Source organism: Impatiens glandulifera, chromosome 7 (assembly GCF_907164915.1).
Source record: "Impatiens glandulifera chromosome 7, dImpGla2.1, whole genome shotgun sequence".
In the NCBI taxonomy this organism is placed as follows: Eukaryota; Viridiplantae; Streptophyta; class Magnoliopsida; order Ericales; family Balsaminaceae; genus Impatiens; species Impatiens glandulifera.
In genome coordinates, this window is record NC_061868.1 from 36786129 (window position 1) to 36803812 (window position 17684).

Here is a 17684-nt window from a genome sequence, read left to right on the forward strand (position 1 = left end):
TGACTTTATCTGTCTAGTCCATTTTTCATTTATTAAAATAATAAAATTATATTTTATTTAATTATTTAAAAAATAATTATCATTCAAGAGAGAGAAAAAATTAATAATATTTTAAATTTTAATAAAAAAACTGGTTTTTAAATAAACTTTTAAAAAAACATAAAATATTAATAAAAAGAAAAACAAAACTATATTAAAGATAACTGCAAAAGATTCAAAGATTCAGGTGATCGGTGACAGTCTATTTTGATGGTTTTTAATCAAGGAGTATCTGATAAAAGAAAGACTTATTTAAGATTAATTATTTTTAAAAAAAAAATCACAATTTCCCAGAAAAATCAAAAAACCAAATTTAAAATAATCAATATCAAACCAAATTGTATTCTTTATATATATATATATATATATATATATATATATATATATATACTTTTAAATTATTTTAGCAAAAATCATTAACTTCTTCCAATAATAATCTATGATTATTTATTTTCTCAATCTTAATATTTTTTAAATAACCCAATACAAAACTAGCACAACCTAAGTCAGTTTTCTCTCTTTCTGTCATCTTAGATAGTATATCTAATATTAAACTTTTAATCTTATAATTTAAATTATCAAATAAAATATATAATATTATATATTTTCTTAAACTTTTTTATTATAAATTTAAGGTCAAGTTAAAATGATAAATTATATTACCTAAATATCCTTATTTTGTTTAATAATAAAATTATAAAAATATTTAAAAAATTATAATTTGATATTTTATTTAATGATTTAATTGATAAAAAAAATGAAACCTAATAATAGTTGTTATTTTAAAATAAAATTTACTAATGATCCGTGTGAACGAGCCCTGGGTTAATCCCTATCAAGATAATTTTAAAATAATTTTTTTTCTTTTGTTTCACCATTAGTTGAGCCCATTTGATAAGTCTCAAATTTCTTCTTATCAACATTTATAGCTATGATATGTGACATATGTCCATTTATACCTTTTCTTTTCTTTTAAACAAATCTAGTTTGAAAACAACTATTAATTTATTTTTTTATAAAATGTTTGAAATTTTATTTTTTTTAATTTTGAACAAAAGAAAATATGGAGTCACATTGAGAAATTACAACAGTGAAAAATGTACCCATGATATCAAAGTAAAACATTGCACAAATAGAGAATCCTATCAATTTTGCACAAATGCACATGTTGCAACTATTGATTGTGTTTTTTATTTGTTTGAGATCACACATTTAGTGTTATTGTAATCTAGTTTAAGTTACAAATAAAATATCATCTAAATGTATAAGTTTTATCCTTAACAACAACAAAAACAAAAAATCTCAAAACAAAAACAATAGTTAAATATTGATGATCAATTTAAAGAATCTTGCAACCAATACAAACAATACAAGTTAGAAATTCAAAAACTTGTTTTCTAAAAAATTAGTCAATCATTTAAAATTAATAAAAAGATAGAATAAAATTACAACCAAAAGAACAATAATTAGTGTAAGAATTAAACTATTGAATTCACACTTCATTTTCCAAAAACCTTCTAACAATCTTCACACTAGGCTCGACCACTTGTTTCTCCCATAACTCCATAGCAGTCTCCTTCAAACACACCTCATCCTCCGCCCCCGTCGCCGCCCTTAACGTCGCCGCCCTTAACGCCGCCGTCGTCTCAACATTATGCATGACCCACTGACCGCCATTCCTCAGCCGCAAGATCTTCCTCACTTGTCTCCTTGAAAGCTTACACGTATTGTCCTTTATTTCATTCACAGCTTTCTCATATGCTCTGTTCACAAACTCATCAACCCTGATATCCATTACATCCGTACCAAACTTCCTGAAAAAATCCTCAAATTCCGGGACGCCAATCGCCTTCCTCAACCCTACCGGCGGCGAGCAGAACCCTTCTGACTTAAAAAACTCGGCCAACTCCTCGAACATACCAGAACCCATCATTTCATCAACACGATTAACTAAATATCGATCCAATACAGGGAATGAAACGTCGATTTTGAGAAAGCAACAGTCGTATTGAAGCTCTTGGCAGATTGTTTCCTGTTTCGTCTCGTTGAAAACGTCTATTTCAGGGTGGAAATCATTTGTTACAAGGGCGTGGATGAATGAGTTCGACCCACCAACGATTAAGGGTATTTTTCCACGGAATGTAATGTTTGAAATGATGGAATCAACTGTAGAGCGGAAATCTGAAGGAGTGAATTCGGGTTTTTGATCTGTGGGTACAAAATCACCGAGGAGATGATGAAGAACGCCGCGTCTTTCTTGCATTGTCATTTTATTAGTGGTTATATCTAAACCATTGTAGATTTGGATTTTGTCTGAGTTTATTACTTCGGCTGGAATGAATCTGGTGGCTAGGTCGATTGATAGACGTGATTTTCCACAGCCCGTGGGTCCGATAATGACGACGATCTTCTTCTTGTTGTTGTTGTCGGAGTACCGGCGGCGGTTGATTGGGGCAATGGAGAGGGATTTGTGATAATTTCTGTAAATGGTGGAGAGAAATGCAACTGTCATAAGGAAGAAGAATGGCGCCGGCGGCGGTAAAACAAATGTGGGTACGTACGGATGTCTTCTTCTCCGATCAAACAAATTCTAGATGATTCTCATTTCTCTCTCTTCTGGATTCCTTAGTACGGATTTTTTGGAAAATAAATTCAGAGGTTAGCAGAAGAAGATGAGTAACGACCTCATTATGTATTACCAAAAAAAAAAACAATAGTGTTTTTTAAGGAAATATAAGTGAAAAAAAATACCTTTATTTTTCTTAAATGTATAAATAAACCCTTCAACTGTAATAAATTCTTTAGCCTTGGTTGGATAATTAGTTTTTTTTAAACTTGGGTTATTTGAAAATTAATTATTGGTGGTGATTTCGAGGAGTTGAAGATATTTTTGGTTAAAAGACTTATATAATTATAAAATAAAAAATAATAATTTAAAATGAAAAGTGTTTTAGTATTTTAGTTAATAAATTAAGTAATGTAATAAAGAAAAAGAGAGAGAAAATATATTTTTGGGATTTAGGTTATTTAAAAAACCTAAACTGAACTCGCATAAGATGGTGTTCCTTTATTAATTGTTTTATGTTGGGTTATTTGAGATTTTTATTAACTTATTAGATTTGAGTTTGGAAACATAAAAAATAATCTTTTACTAATCTATATATATATAATGATGCTTAATTTTTAAAGTGTCAGGATTGCCGGGTCGAGAGCTGTGGTTAATTTGGATACTTGGGTCGGATTGTGGGTTGACCCGTTTTTAAATTTAAAACGGTTAAAAATAAAATTAAAAATGCTAGAAGTATGTTTCGAACTTGCAACCTATCAAAACAAGTACAACTCTTTAACCAACTAGGCTACAAAGATTTTACATTTTAAATTCAACACCAAATTTGATAAACGCGGGACGTTTTAATATTAATATAAGTTCAACTTTTTAACTAACTAATCTATATATATATAATGATGCTTAATTTTTAAAGTGTCCGGATTGCCGGGTCGAGAGCTGTGGTTAATTTGGATACTTGGGTCGGATTGTGGGTTGACCCGTTTTTAAATTTAAAACGGTTAAAAATAAAATTAAAAATGCTAGAGGTATGTTTCGAACTTGCAACCTATCAAAACAAGTACAACTCTTTAACCAACTAGGCTACAAAGATTTTATATTTTAAATTCAACACCAAATTTGATAAACGCGGGACGTTTTAATATTAATATAAGTTCAACTTTTTAACTAACTAATCTATATATATATAATGATGCTTAATTTTTAAAGTGTCCGGATTGCCGGGTCGAGAGCTGTGGTTAATTTGGATACTTGGGTCGGATTGTGGGTTGACCCGTTTTTAAATTTAAAACGGTTAAAAATAAAATTAAAAATGCTAGAAGTATGTTTCGAACTTGCAACCTAACAAAAACAAGTACAACTCTTTAACTTTATATTTTAAATTCAACACCAAATTTAATAAACGCGGGACGTTTTAATATTAATATAAGTTTAACTTTTTAACTAACTAATATATAATGATGTTGAATAAATGGATACTTGGGTTGGATTGTGGGTTGACCCACCCATAAATTTAAAACGGTTAAAAATAAAATTAAAAATGTTATCCGTAATTTTTTTTTCACGTTTTTATATATTATTATTCGTGCAAATGCACGGGCTAAATGCTAGTTAACAAAATAATGATATTTCTTTTAATGTTTAAACTATATTTAAGGTTCAAAATAATTTTTTTCATAAATTGAGATTTCAAATTTTCAATGTGTCTTTAATAACTAAGCAATTAACTGCCATCATAAGTAATTACTGCTAGTTTGTTGATAAATTATGGTTAGCATTAAACTTGTTTAAGTCATGCATATATTTATATATATATATATATATTAAAGTGTAAGTTATGAACCAATTAGAGTATTTGGGAAAAGAAAGTGAGTTTGGAAAAGATTTGAAAACACAACAAATTAGTGAAAATACTTACCATGATTAATTAAGGAATGAGTTGAGATGACTTCATATTACTTTTTATAACAATATATAAAAGATATAGTAATGTTGAAAACCATGAAAATCCAATTATATCATTAACCGGGGGAGTCCACCTTCTTCTTATTTGTTTTCTTCTTTTTCTGTTTTTTTTTTTTGGTTTGTTAAAATTGAAGTAGACACAAATCACAATTAATTCTTACTAAATAAGTTTACTTCAATTTAAGAAAATTAATATTATTAAAAACGTTTTTAAAACTAATTTTAAATAATTATTCCTTATTGAGATTGTGGTTATAAAAAGTTTTGGCCAATGGTAGGTTGAGATTCAAATTTGAATCGTTTTTACTAGACGAAGGTTTGTACTTTGAGGTTTTGTTATATATGACTCAAACTATCACAATTTTAGTTATTTAAAATTTTTTCACCTATGAATGAACACTGATTTTCTTCCTTTAACATTTTATTCTTATTTGTTAATAAATTTAACATTTGTAAAAAATAAAATAACAACTCTATTTTTTTTAAAAATATTCTCACTCATTATACATTTTTTAAAAAAATTAATCAATATTCTCGACAATTTTTGAACGCGTACATCTAAAAAAAGTACTCAATTTAAATATAAATACACAAAATTATATCGTTATAAAGTTATTTGAAAAATAAATACCAAATTTATCTTTATTCAAATTTTCTCAATTTTTTCTCTTATTAAACATATTTTTAGTCATCAAAATCAGATTCGACAAATAAAAACCATATATCTCTAAGAAAAATACTTTATTTTGCCAAAATCTCTCTAAATATTATTTTATTAAAAAAAATATGATAAATTAATTAAAAAAACAAAAATAATAAACTAAAATAAGATGATCTAACGTTAATTTGAAAAAAAAGTCTCAAATAACTAATTTTTTTTATTGTTCAAAAATAAATAATAATTAGTTTTATTTGGTGGAAGACTCTATATGTATATATATTAAAATTATTTTTATTTGTTAAAATGATAGAAGATATATTTAATCTTGTAATTGATATGATTGATCAAAATTTTGAGGTGGGGAGTAGACTAAATAAAAGAATATATAAATAAAAACAGTTCTAGTACATATATAAGATCGATCGCATGCGTTCTCTTTCCTTATGTTTCTATATTATATATGTCTACGAACCAGCCCTTGATCGAGAGAGAGAAAAAAGAAGAAAGATTTGAGTGGTAATGACTAATGAATGAATTAGGGTTAGAGTAATAAATAGAAAGAAACAAATGACCGACCGCGTGCTTGGGTTAGAGTCCACAGATTGGTGGGTTTAAGGCGTAGTGCATGCATGCTGTTTCTACTGCCTCTTTGCAGTGGGCATGCGTGACCTACTCTCACATCCCCCCATAAATCATAATCATAATACTTTCATTACAAATGTCCTTAAACTTAATACATTTTACATTTTTATAATCATATTTTTTTTGTTATTATTAAATATTTACTTTCTAATATATGTATTAATTATACATAATAGATCTATGGTGAATCATTAGTATTAATACATGTTAAAATGATTTCACAACAAATATCATGAGTTCGATTCTTACGTAAATGTCATGAATATGGGGTCATGCTAACATTCTTCATTTAAAAAAATATATCAATGAAAAGCAACAGTAAATATAGCAACAATAAATTTAACATTGGTGTGTAAGAGATATGCATAGGGGTAGTTTGTTTAAAATATATTATATTACAGTATATCACTCTTGGGAAAACTATCACCCGAAGAATAAAAAGTGAAAATATAGCAATCGTAATGGATATAGAACAATAACTTAAAAGCAAAGAATAAACAGAATAACGACACAAGAGTTTTACTCAAGTTCGAACCAACAATATCCTACGTCTTGTTTTCGGAGAATCAATTCAATAAAGTTATAATTACAAATTCTAACTCTATGTATGTTCTAAGTTTTAGTCTCACCACACTCTACAACTCGTTTACAATGTAAATATATATAGGCTTTTAGAATACATAATTATGAAAGAATCATTCTCTCTATATATTATATTATATTATATAATATATATATTATTTCTCTTTTTGAATATATATCATTTTCTCTTCATATAATATAATATATATGGATTCTTTCATTCTTTTGTACCTAATATTGAGGCACACTAAATTGGACCTCAAAATCTTAAGCCGAATTCCACAAATCTCCACCTTGCCTCTATGTCCATTGTCAAACGAATGTGCCTCATCACTAAGAACATCTTAGAATCGATCCTCCTACTTCTCCGATTATGTTCCAAACTTTGTGCCTCGTCACCACCTTCATGGCCGTATATGCGAGATTTTCATTCGTGTGAATCTTCTCCACAATTACCGCTCCACTCATTATGACATCTCGAATGTAGTGAAGTCGAATATCGATATGTTTTGTGCGCTCGTGAAACATCGAGTTATTGGACAAGTGTATGATGCTTTGGTTATCACAAAACAGCTCCACCTTATCATGTTTCACCCCAAATTCACCCACGAGACCCTTCAACCAAAGTGCCTCTTTGACTCCCTCCGTCACAGCGATATACTCGGCTTCCGTTGTTGAAAGGGAAACTAAGGATTGTAATTGTGCCTTCAAACTTACCAAGCATCCAAATAGGGTAAACACATATCCCGTTAGGGACCTTCTCTTGTCCAAGCCACCTACAAAATCAACATCAACATATCCTCTTAACTTATCATCACCTACATCCGACTGTTTAAAACAAAGATCGACATCTAAGGATCCCTTAACGTAACGGATAACTCACTTCGTCGCCTCCCAATGTTCTTTCTCCAAGTTTTCCATAAAGTGACTAACAAGACTAACCGCGTAAGCAAGATCGGGTCGCGTACATACCATGACATACAGTAGGCTCCCAATGACACTAACGGAGACATACTTTGCCTTCATCACCGGGTTTAACAAACCCATCGGGTTACATCATGAAGATCTTCTCTTCCAAGTTCCCATAAAAAAATGTCGTCTTCACGTCCATTTGCTCGAGCTCCAAGTCAAACTGATTCACTAGAGCGAGCAACACACAAATGGATGTGTGTTTCACTACTAGGGAGTAGATCTTGTTAAAGTCGACCCCTTCGCGTTGTGTGAAGCCCTTAACTACCAATCTTGTCTTAAACCTTGGCTTGTTACTACCCTTTACACCTACTTTGCACTTGAACACTCATTTTGAACCAACCACCCCCTGATTCTTGAGTTTGTTCACAAATTCTCACGTCTCAGTTTTATCAAGCGATGTCATCGCCTCTGCCATAACACTCTTCTATTCAGTTATCTCCTTGCTCTTCATCGCTTTTTAACCAATTTCGATTATGAATCTTGTACCTCATCTACCACAAGTAATACAAAGACTACCAAATTGGAGTAGCCAAATCTCTTTAGAGCTCGGATTGTCCTACGGTCTCTATCTCGTGCTAACTGGTATGAGCTAACTTCCAGATCCGTATATTCCTCCTCTACCTTACCGTATGTTTCATCCTCTTCACTGGCCTCCTCCATGTCTCGGATTCTTTAGTAATCCCTCCTAGGAACTCCACTTCAAATCCAGTCATCTCTTTAGCGATTTTGCCAACTTCGACTGACTGTGTTGCTCCATAATAGAACTCAATTTCCCTAAATACCACATCACAGCTAATGATACACTTGGAAGTTTCTCTATCCTTGTAAAAGAGTTTTTAACCCTTCACTCCCTCAGGGTATCCAACAAACATACACTTCTTCGCTCTTAGATTAAACTTTCCATCCCGTTGGTGCATGTAAGCCACACATCCATATACCTTTAGGTTGTCGAGTTTTGGAGGAGCGCCATTCCAAACTTCTTATAGTGTCTTGCATTCCAATGTCGTCGATGGACAATTTGATAAGATAAGCCACAATGTTAACCGTCTCACCCAAAAACTGCTTCGGTAGACCAACCTCAAACAACATACATTGGACATGCTCAAGTAACGTTATGTTCATTCGCTCTGCCAAGTCATTTTGTTGCGGCGTCTATCGGACGATTTTGTGACGAACCATCCATTCTTCCTTGATGAACTAACTGATTGAACTTCTCGCCTAGGTACTCCAACCCATTATTTGTTTGGAGTTTTTTAACCTTCTTCCTAGTCTGAGTCTCTACCATCTTCTTCCACTCCTTGAATTTAGCAAATGTCTCATCCTTGTGCTTCAAGATGTATACCTATGCGACAATGTCTTATTCATATACAAAGATTCAACTGAAGCCACACATCTATTGTCGTCGTGACACTAATAACCTCTCATAGTACCTTGTCACTAAGACTAAAAATCAAGGTGTTATAGGCCCTTTCCAACACCTCCATCTTTTTCTCCGCATCCATCGAGGTTAGTAATTTCGATTCCCCATCGAGTGCTTTAGTGACTCTCATGTTGCCTAGGTGTGGCCTCATCTTCTTCTTCCATAATCCAAAATCATTCGTCACATTGAACTTCTCAATATCCACATTAGTTTGCTGTGAAAACTATCACCCAGAGAATGAAAAGCATAAATATAGCAATCGTAATGGATGTAGAACAATAACGTAAAAGTAAAGAATAAACAGAATAACGACACAAGAGTTTTACCCAGGTTCGGACCAACAATGTCCTACATCCTACTTTCGGAGAATCGATTCAATAGAGTTATAATTACAAATTCTAAGTTCTAACATTCTGTATATTTTAGGTTTTAGTCTCACCACACTCTACAACTCGTTTACAATGTAAATATATATAAGCGTTTAGAATTCATAATTAAGAAAAATATTATATTGTATTTATATATATATATATATATATATATATTTATATATATATATATATATATATATATATATTAGAATATATCATTCTCTCTATCTAATATAATATAATATAATAAATATAATATAATATAATATAATATAATATAATATAATATTTTTTTAAATAATTAATATATATATAGATAATTTAAAGATAAGAGCTCTATTCAAATAAATATCTCATATTCGATTTAATTGAAAACGTCTCAAGATGAAACTAATTTCTTATAATAAAAATATTAAAATTTGTTATCCTATTTTAGAGTTAGTATTGTATCATAAACTCTAGTATGTAATAAATAATCTCTTTTTAATTCAATAAAAAAAAACAATCATATAAATTATTATTTTATTGTCTTTCACTTATACACGAGTTAAGGATTTAGGGTCCATCATATACTAATTAAAAACACTTCTTTAAACTCTTTCTATTCCACAACTAATAGTACTTAGTATTTTATATTGTGATTAATACTTTGTTTGAGAACTAAGTAGTATACAATGAATCAAATGTCATTCAACAACAAAATTGCATATAAAAAATAACATGACACGTGATGCGTACCATTGTAGACGTCATTAGTCATCAAAGTGTGTATCTTCTATAGGCATGTATTGTCGTTGTATTACCCGATTCGATGATTCGATCACACTTGAATATAGAACTCACTAAAATAACATTGGAAATAAACCCTTGTTGTTGGTAAAAAGGTGTTATTAAGGAATTCTTCATACAATTATTTATAAACCTCAATTATTTCTTGATCCTCTACTTATTTTGGGTGCAAAATCTCTTTCAAAACTACAAATAATGGTGGACCCTTTGTCTATCGGCAAACCCTTTGTTGTCATTGTCTATCATTCATCAACTCATACGGATTTCAAACTTGCCAGCAAAATCAAAGTGTCTCAATCCAAAGTGTCTCAATCCAAAGTATATGACTTTAGTTGTACATTTCATTTTCTTTAATTAAGAAATGAAAAGTTTGAAACCTAATTAAACCCAAAAACATTTGATAATATGAACACTCTTTCTTAAGCAAGTAAAACCTTTAAACATTCTACTTGCTAAGTTGCTACAAGTTATACTATAATGTTAATATTTTTTAATTGAAAAAAATCATTTAAAGATCACAGTAAACACGAAGATTACAGTAACAATGATCAACACCAATTTAATACAAGTCATATGATATTAGTTAAACAAAAAAAATACAAAGATATGGAATGTCATCATATACTTTATAAGGACACTGAAAACTAATATCTTTATAAAATTAAATTAAATTAATCCATTCATCTAACTAATTCATATAGAGTAGTAAATACAGAAGAAAAATATGAAATTGATCTTTTAGGGTTAAAAAAATAGTTTTAATTTGTTTAGCATCATCCAAACAAGTGGCCTAGGTCCTTGAGCAATACCCCAACAATGGTATTCTTTAATTGGGATTAGGAGAGATTAATTTTAAATAAGTTAGTATGAACTATGCAATTAACAATTTACTCATTAATCATATCATTATAAAAAAAATCTTATTATTTGAACAAATATACATTTATACCCATAATATGCTTTTAACCAATAAATTAAATATCAAATTACAAGGCCTATCTTGAGTAACAAAAGGGTACAAATATGGAAAGAAAAAGTAATGAAAACATTAACTTATTTCATTTCACCTTTTGGCGATGGGCCATGGCAGCAAAATTCCTTCCTTGCACACACAAACTGACACAAGTAGTCAAAAGACTAGGCTTGAATTTTCCGGTAGATAATCATTAAGAGTTGAAGATCAATCAATGATTGAGAGAGCAAAGGTAAAACGATCAATTGAAGTTCCATCATTCTGAAAATACTCATGACAGTTTGATTTAGATTATAACTCAAATAACACGCGATTGCATGATAAGTTGTTACACGGGAGTTTTATCGAATTATAAGTTGAAGTGACTAATCGTATCAAACACACTCAATATTAACGATTCGAATAAGTTGAATTATATCAAACATACACTAATGAACATAATCAAACTAGGCCTTATTGTAATTTAAATTCATCTTCTTGCCTCTCCCGCCAAAGATATTACAAATGCTGACCAGATCTCGGTGATGGCGACAGCAGTCTTGAGTCTACTTCCCATGTGGTAATTATTTTATTTAATAGCCAAAAGATTTGGACAGTGACAATAGTAACCATGGAAAATACATGGGTTTTTTTTTCTTCTTTGTAAATGATTAGCTAGGTTACTTTTATTTGTATCATGCTATTTTATTAAATTGTATTATAATGTATGCTTTATATAGTTGAAAAATTAGGATAAAAGATAAAGAGAGTATTACCAAGCACCTTAAATATGATGCAATGAAAAAGCCATGCCAAGAATCATTGGATTTTTTTAGAGTGACCATGCATGAGACATATACCATAAAAATCATGTCTTTACATTATATAATGCAATATTCTTATAGTTAAGGTCTTTTGAGTGTAAAATTAATTGTGACATCTAATTTATGGTCACGCTATTATAATGGTTGTTAATATTATTTATGAGGTGAATGGTGACGATTGAGTGTTGGTAAAGTATACAATATTTATATTGCAAATAACCAAAATAATATGTAGTAATCTCACTTCTATTTAAGGAAATCATTTCCTAAATTATGAAAAAGTAAATTGATTATGAAGGCATGATTAACTACTTATATTAGATCGATGTGAGTTGTCATTTAATAATAAAAGTTGACACTTATGAATACTCAAAACAAAGTGGGTGTAATTAAGGAGTGAAAGTAAAATTTGTACCTATAATTAGTGTGGACCCAAATAGATTCAGAAATTAGATTTATGATGGCTTTACAAAAATGAGATGAACTTAAATAAAATAAAGAAAAAAATTATATATATAGTTAGAGACTGAAACTTAGGTAATATACAAAACCCTACTTAGATTCGTCTATCATGTGGATATGTTCATGTACAAATAAAGATTAAATTGAGGGGAGAAACTCTTAGAAATAAACTTAAAGTTAAATTGATTAGCTTTCAAATTAATTGGGTTAGGATCGATCTTTTACTAAATTCTCGTTAGGGCCATTATATGATTAAATGTAATATCGTTAAATGACCACAATAATTAGTGAAACTAAAGCATACAAAAGAAATTATTGTTGTAGTGTAAAATAATATTAAATTGAAATTATTCTACAAGGATAGAAATCACAAGTACATGTTATCTATAGTGGTTTGAATTCGATTCTTGTTATTGACATTAATTATATGGTTAGATATAATAACTAATATCACAAAATGACCATAATAGTTCTATAACCTAATCAATCACACAAACAAATATTGTTATATCCTAAAACAATTTTGAAATGAGATTCTGCAATAAAGGGGTAGATCACATATCCATGTTATCTACCAATGGTTTGCATGTTAAAAGTTAGACCAAAGTTAATTGGTCATATTAGTGTCTCAACTCTTGTTATAATTACATAACTGGACTTGGACTTAATAAGCAAGGGCAAAATTAAATCAAAAATTTAAGAGCTAGAGTTATATATAAGAATATTTCAAATTGAATGCCAAACTTGTTTAGATATATCTTGAATGACAATGGTTGAACAAATTAGCCTTTAGGCTCATTAAAAAGAAGGGTTTGGGGGATTTTTTTTTTTTTTTAGAATGCTGGGTTCTGCAACTTCTTCGGAGTGTGATTAATTCCCGTGAAATAAACATATAACCCGCAAACACACTCAACTAAGAAATACAAAACACAACCTAATTTTAGACATGTTTGCCACCACCGAAAGTTGGACGAAATAACTAGCCCATAAGACAACATATAATGACTCCTATAAGAATGTTTTTGATGCCCTTTAATTGACCTAGTAAACATGATTAACCTTAAATCCTTTCTATTCACATTTAGTGAGAGCTCAAACAAATATCCATACAATTCAAATTGCAACTTCAAGTGTGTGAATATTGAACAACACTTGTTGAAATTGCCCATAAATTATGATGATAGTGTAACTTTTAGAAATCATATAAGTGTTACTTTTAGAAATCATATCAGAACCAATAATACTTAATTTTATTTGTTTTCTACAATTTATAAATTGTGCATCATCTTGGACTGTCTTTTCAGTCATAGATATATTGGTGGGGCTTCAAATGCCAATTATTCAACTTCCATGGTAAGATTTCAATGGTGTGCGCATGCCCAAAAATGTAGAAAAATGGATAATAGATTGATCACCAAATAATTTACTTACTTTTCTTTTTCTCACCTCGTCCTAGTAAATGGTGATGGGTTGGTGAGACAAAAACCAATCTTTAATAATTAATCACCAGGCTCATCGCCCTCCAACCCTTTAATTTGAATATATATTTATTCCATATAAGAACCTTTAGGTCAATAATTTGAACCATTTTTATTGTCACGAAATTTCATTCACATTATCATCTATTAATGTTGACCATAGATCAACATAACTATTATTATACATTGATCATAATAAAAGGGTTAATATATATGTATATGAGCTCTTAAAGTATTGACTTATTTTGAAATTTATCCTTAAAGTAAGATTTTTTTTAAAATAAACCCTTTAAACATGTATTATTTTGAAATCAGTATTTTTAAAACGAAAAATTAGATGGAGTTTATTGTTTCCACTGAGAATGCTTAATTTTTGTAGCATGTCAAATCTTATTAAGTTATTCGATTAACTAAGAATGTAGGTTTAGGTTAAGATTTGAAATATGTATGTGTTTATTCTTTCTGGTTTGTTATTGTCACTTGAGATCGTATTTTTATTAGCTATAAGAGATAGTTTGTTTAAGAATTATTTTTTTGTAATTAATTCCTTGTTAAATGTATATAAATAGTTTTTGACCCTTAATAAAGTAAGTTAAGTTTTATCACTCTTCTCACTATTTTCTTAACTCTCTTAACATAATTTCAAGAGTTTATAAAATGTGGAGCAACTAATTCTCTTATTGCTTCAATTTGAACAAAAAAGAATGAGGAAGAGAAAACAATTGAAGACAATTATAAATTGGGAATTAAATTTTTTAAAGAAGTTCATTAGGAATTATAGCACATCCCTTTTATCTATAATGCAACTAAAGTGTGGCATGTACACCTAGATGGGGATGGAAGGCATATGTAAATGTAAGCAGAGTCGACTCTTTGGTAAGCCCATGCAGAGTCGGCCATGAGTTTTGGGCTGCCCCAGTCTCGGCAGAAAAAAATTAATATTTTATTATTATCCTAGTTTAATTTTAAAAAATTTGTTTTTGATGAGATTTAAATTTATAACCAAATAAAAGTTCTGATTTTATCTTGAACCACTCAATTATACCATTTATGTTTAAAAAAATAAAAATTTAATTAAATTCCTTCTTTTTTAATAAATGTGTTATCCTATCTCGATGTTGTTGGGCTTAACTCCTTAGCCCATTGTTAGTCGAGCCCAAATTAATAATAAAGTTAGTTGGGGCCTTCAAACCTATCAAATATTCTATTGGACCAAATTTAATCCTTTATTTATGTTTTTATTATCAAAAAAAACTTTTAAAATTTATTAGTTAAGTTTAGATAAAAATTAACTAGGAATGCTAAAAAGTTAGTCACTTGGGATCTACGGTTACCAAAAGATCCCACCAGCCTCTCACATGGAAGTGTGATTTTTTTATTTTTTATTTATTTTAAGTGAAAATAGTTTTTTATTGACATGTCAACAAAAATAAACATTCTATGTAGAATAAAAGAAAATGAGAGTTAAATTTTAAGTTTGAAAGGGTTGATTTCAAATTTAAAAGATCTATGCTTTTTCAAAATCATGTCATACTTTTAAGGGCATATTTATAATAATCCTAATAAAAACTTTGAAGATAGTTTTATTCATCAATTTTATTTTAATTTGTAGATTGCTCTCTATTTTGTTTCTTTTAAATAAATAATTATTCATGTCATATTTTAAAAACATTTTTCTTTAATTATATTATTTTTGTAATATTAATATTTTTTACCATTTTATATTTAAATATTTATTTCATATTAAATTCAATTTTTTTTTATCAAAATAAAATTGTTTTATTTTGTTTAGCAATAATACAATGAACAAATGATCTGTTTTAATTCAAATTTCAACAACCAATAAGTTTGGTGTCCAACATCATTAATTCAACTAGTTTGGCCTGAGTATTTGCATGGGTAATATATATAAAAAATGGGAAAAACTATTATGATAAAAATGTGACTTTAACTTTATTTTTTAAATTTTTTCAATTTAATTTTATATTCATTTATCTAATTATTAAAAATTATGAGAAAAAACTTAACTTTATCTACTTGTTTTATTTTATTTTTTTTTTACTTTTTTAAGCCTACCCTAATATATATAAAGTTCTATATTTAAATATTTTATATTTATAATAATTTTAATTATTTTGTTATCAAATTTAGGTAAGAATTGACATTTATTAAAAATAAAAAATGAAAAAATTAAATGTAATTAATTATTTTATAATAAATAAATTATTATAATAGTTAATTGAAAAAATGTATAATTTTTTTTAAAATAATATATATAAAAATATTTAAAAAATATGTGGTAATAAAAAATTATTCTTTAAAGTACACATTGTCTTTTTATATATATATATATTAATACATTATTATAATAGATAAGTATACCAATATTAAAAAATATTTAAAATTAATATGTAAATATAAATAATTAAATTAAAAAATATGTGATAATAAAAAATTACTATTTTATATTAATTTATTTTTTTATAAGAATAAATTCTCAATAATTTAAAACTTAACATATTTTGTTAATTATATTTTTATTTTTATTTTTATTTAAATAATTTTATTAATTTTTTTACATTTATGTATTTATTTTTTAACAAACAATTTTTTATTTCCACTATTTTTAATATATATATATATAATAATTATTTTTTATTAAAAAAAATAACATTAATTATTATTTTTATTATCTCAATTTATTTTTTATAATAATAAATAAATTTTAAATACATTTTAAATCACTCTAAAACTTAACATAATTAATTAAATATATTTTAAAAATTAATAAAAATAATTTCTCAATTTCCTTTTTGATATGATTTTAGACTCTTCAAAAATAATTCTTAAACATTCAATTACATATTTCGACATAATCACTGACTCACCCTCTATGACTCACCCTCTATAGACACAATTCATTGGGTCTTATTATCAATGTTTGTGTTACAAGCTGCATTTTTAATTAAACATTTGATTACACATTTTGACATGATCTTAGGCAATGACTCACCCTCTATGGACAAGCATTATTGGGTTTTATCGCCAATGATTGCGTTACTCAAGTCGACATTCCCTCCATGAACTAACAATTCGATTATACCTTTCAGCATGATCTTAGACCCTAACTCACTTTCCGTGGACAAACCTTTAAGTTTTTTCCACCAGTGTTTGCTACTTAAGCCGACACAATGACTCACCCTCTATGTATAAGAATCATTAAGTTTTATCACCAATGTTTGCGTTACTCAAGCCGAAATTCTCTCCATAGACTAACCATTTGATTACACATTTTAGCATGATCTTATGCCCTAACTCACCCACTGTGGATGAACCTTTAAGTTTTTTCACTAGTGTTTGTGTTACTTAAGATGATATTCCCTCTATGGACGAATCATTAGGTTATCTCACCAATGTTTATTTACTCAAGCCGATAATCTCACTTTTGCTTCATCCACCATGTTATTCTTAAAGTCAAATTCACACCCACATATAATAATTATTTGTAAAGAGATTCGAACAAACTAAAGTTCAATGGGACGTTGGTTTACAAATTGTTAGATACTTCAAAGACACACCTTCTCTTGGATTTTTTTTTTCTTTTTTCTAATCATGTTGTTCTTGAAGCTTTTTTTGATGCTGACTGTGCAAAGTGCTCGAATAGTCGATGATCACTTACGGGATATTGCATCAAATTAGGGATTGCATATATATATTGGAAAACGAAGAAAAAAACACAATATTTCGATTTCCTACTGAAGAGGAGTATCACAACCTCACATTAATTGTTTGTGAATTGCAATGAATATCGTACTTACTCTCGAATATGGGCGTCAAACTACAAATTCACATTCATCTTTGGTACGGCAACTAGACTGCAATTCATATCACTCAATACCCCGTCTTCCATGAGCGTACAAAACACATCAACATGGATTTTCACGTTGTTCGTGACCAATAC

The 17684-nt window shown here is 28.6% G+C and overlaps 1 protein-coding gene across 1 annotated transcript; it reads right to left on the reverse strand.

Annotated features, from left to right (window-relative positions):
- Window positions 1–1531: 1531 nt before the first annotated feature.
- On the reverse strand, window positions 1532–2551 carry LOC124909827 (adenylate isopentenyltransferase-like). Its single transcript, XM_047450461.1, has one exon. The coding sequence runs from the start codon at window positions 2549–2551 to the stop codon at window positions 1532–1534; it is 1020 nt and encodes a 339-aa protein (XP_047306417.1).
- Window positions 2552–17684: the final 15133 nt, after the last annotated feature.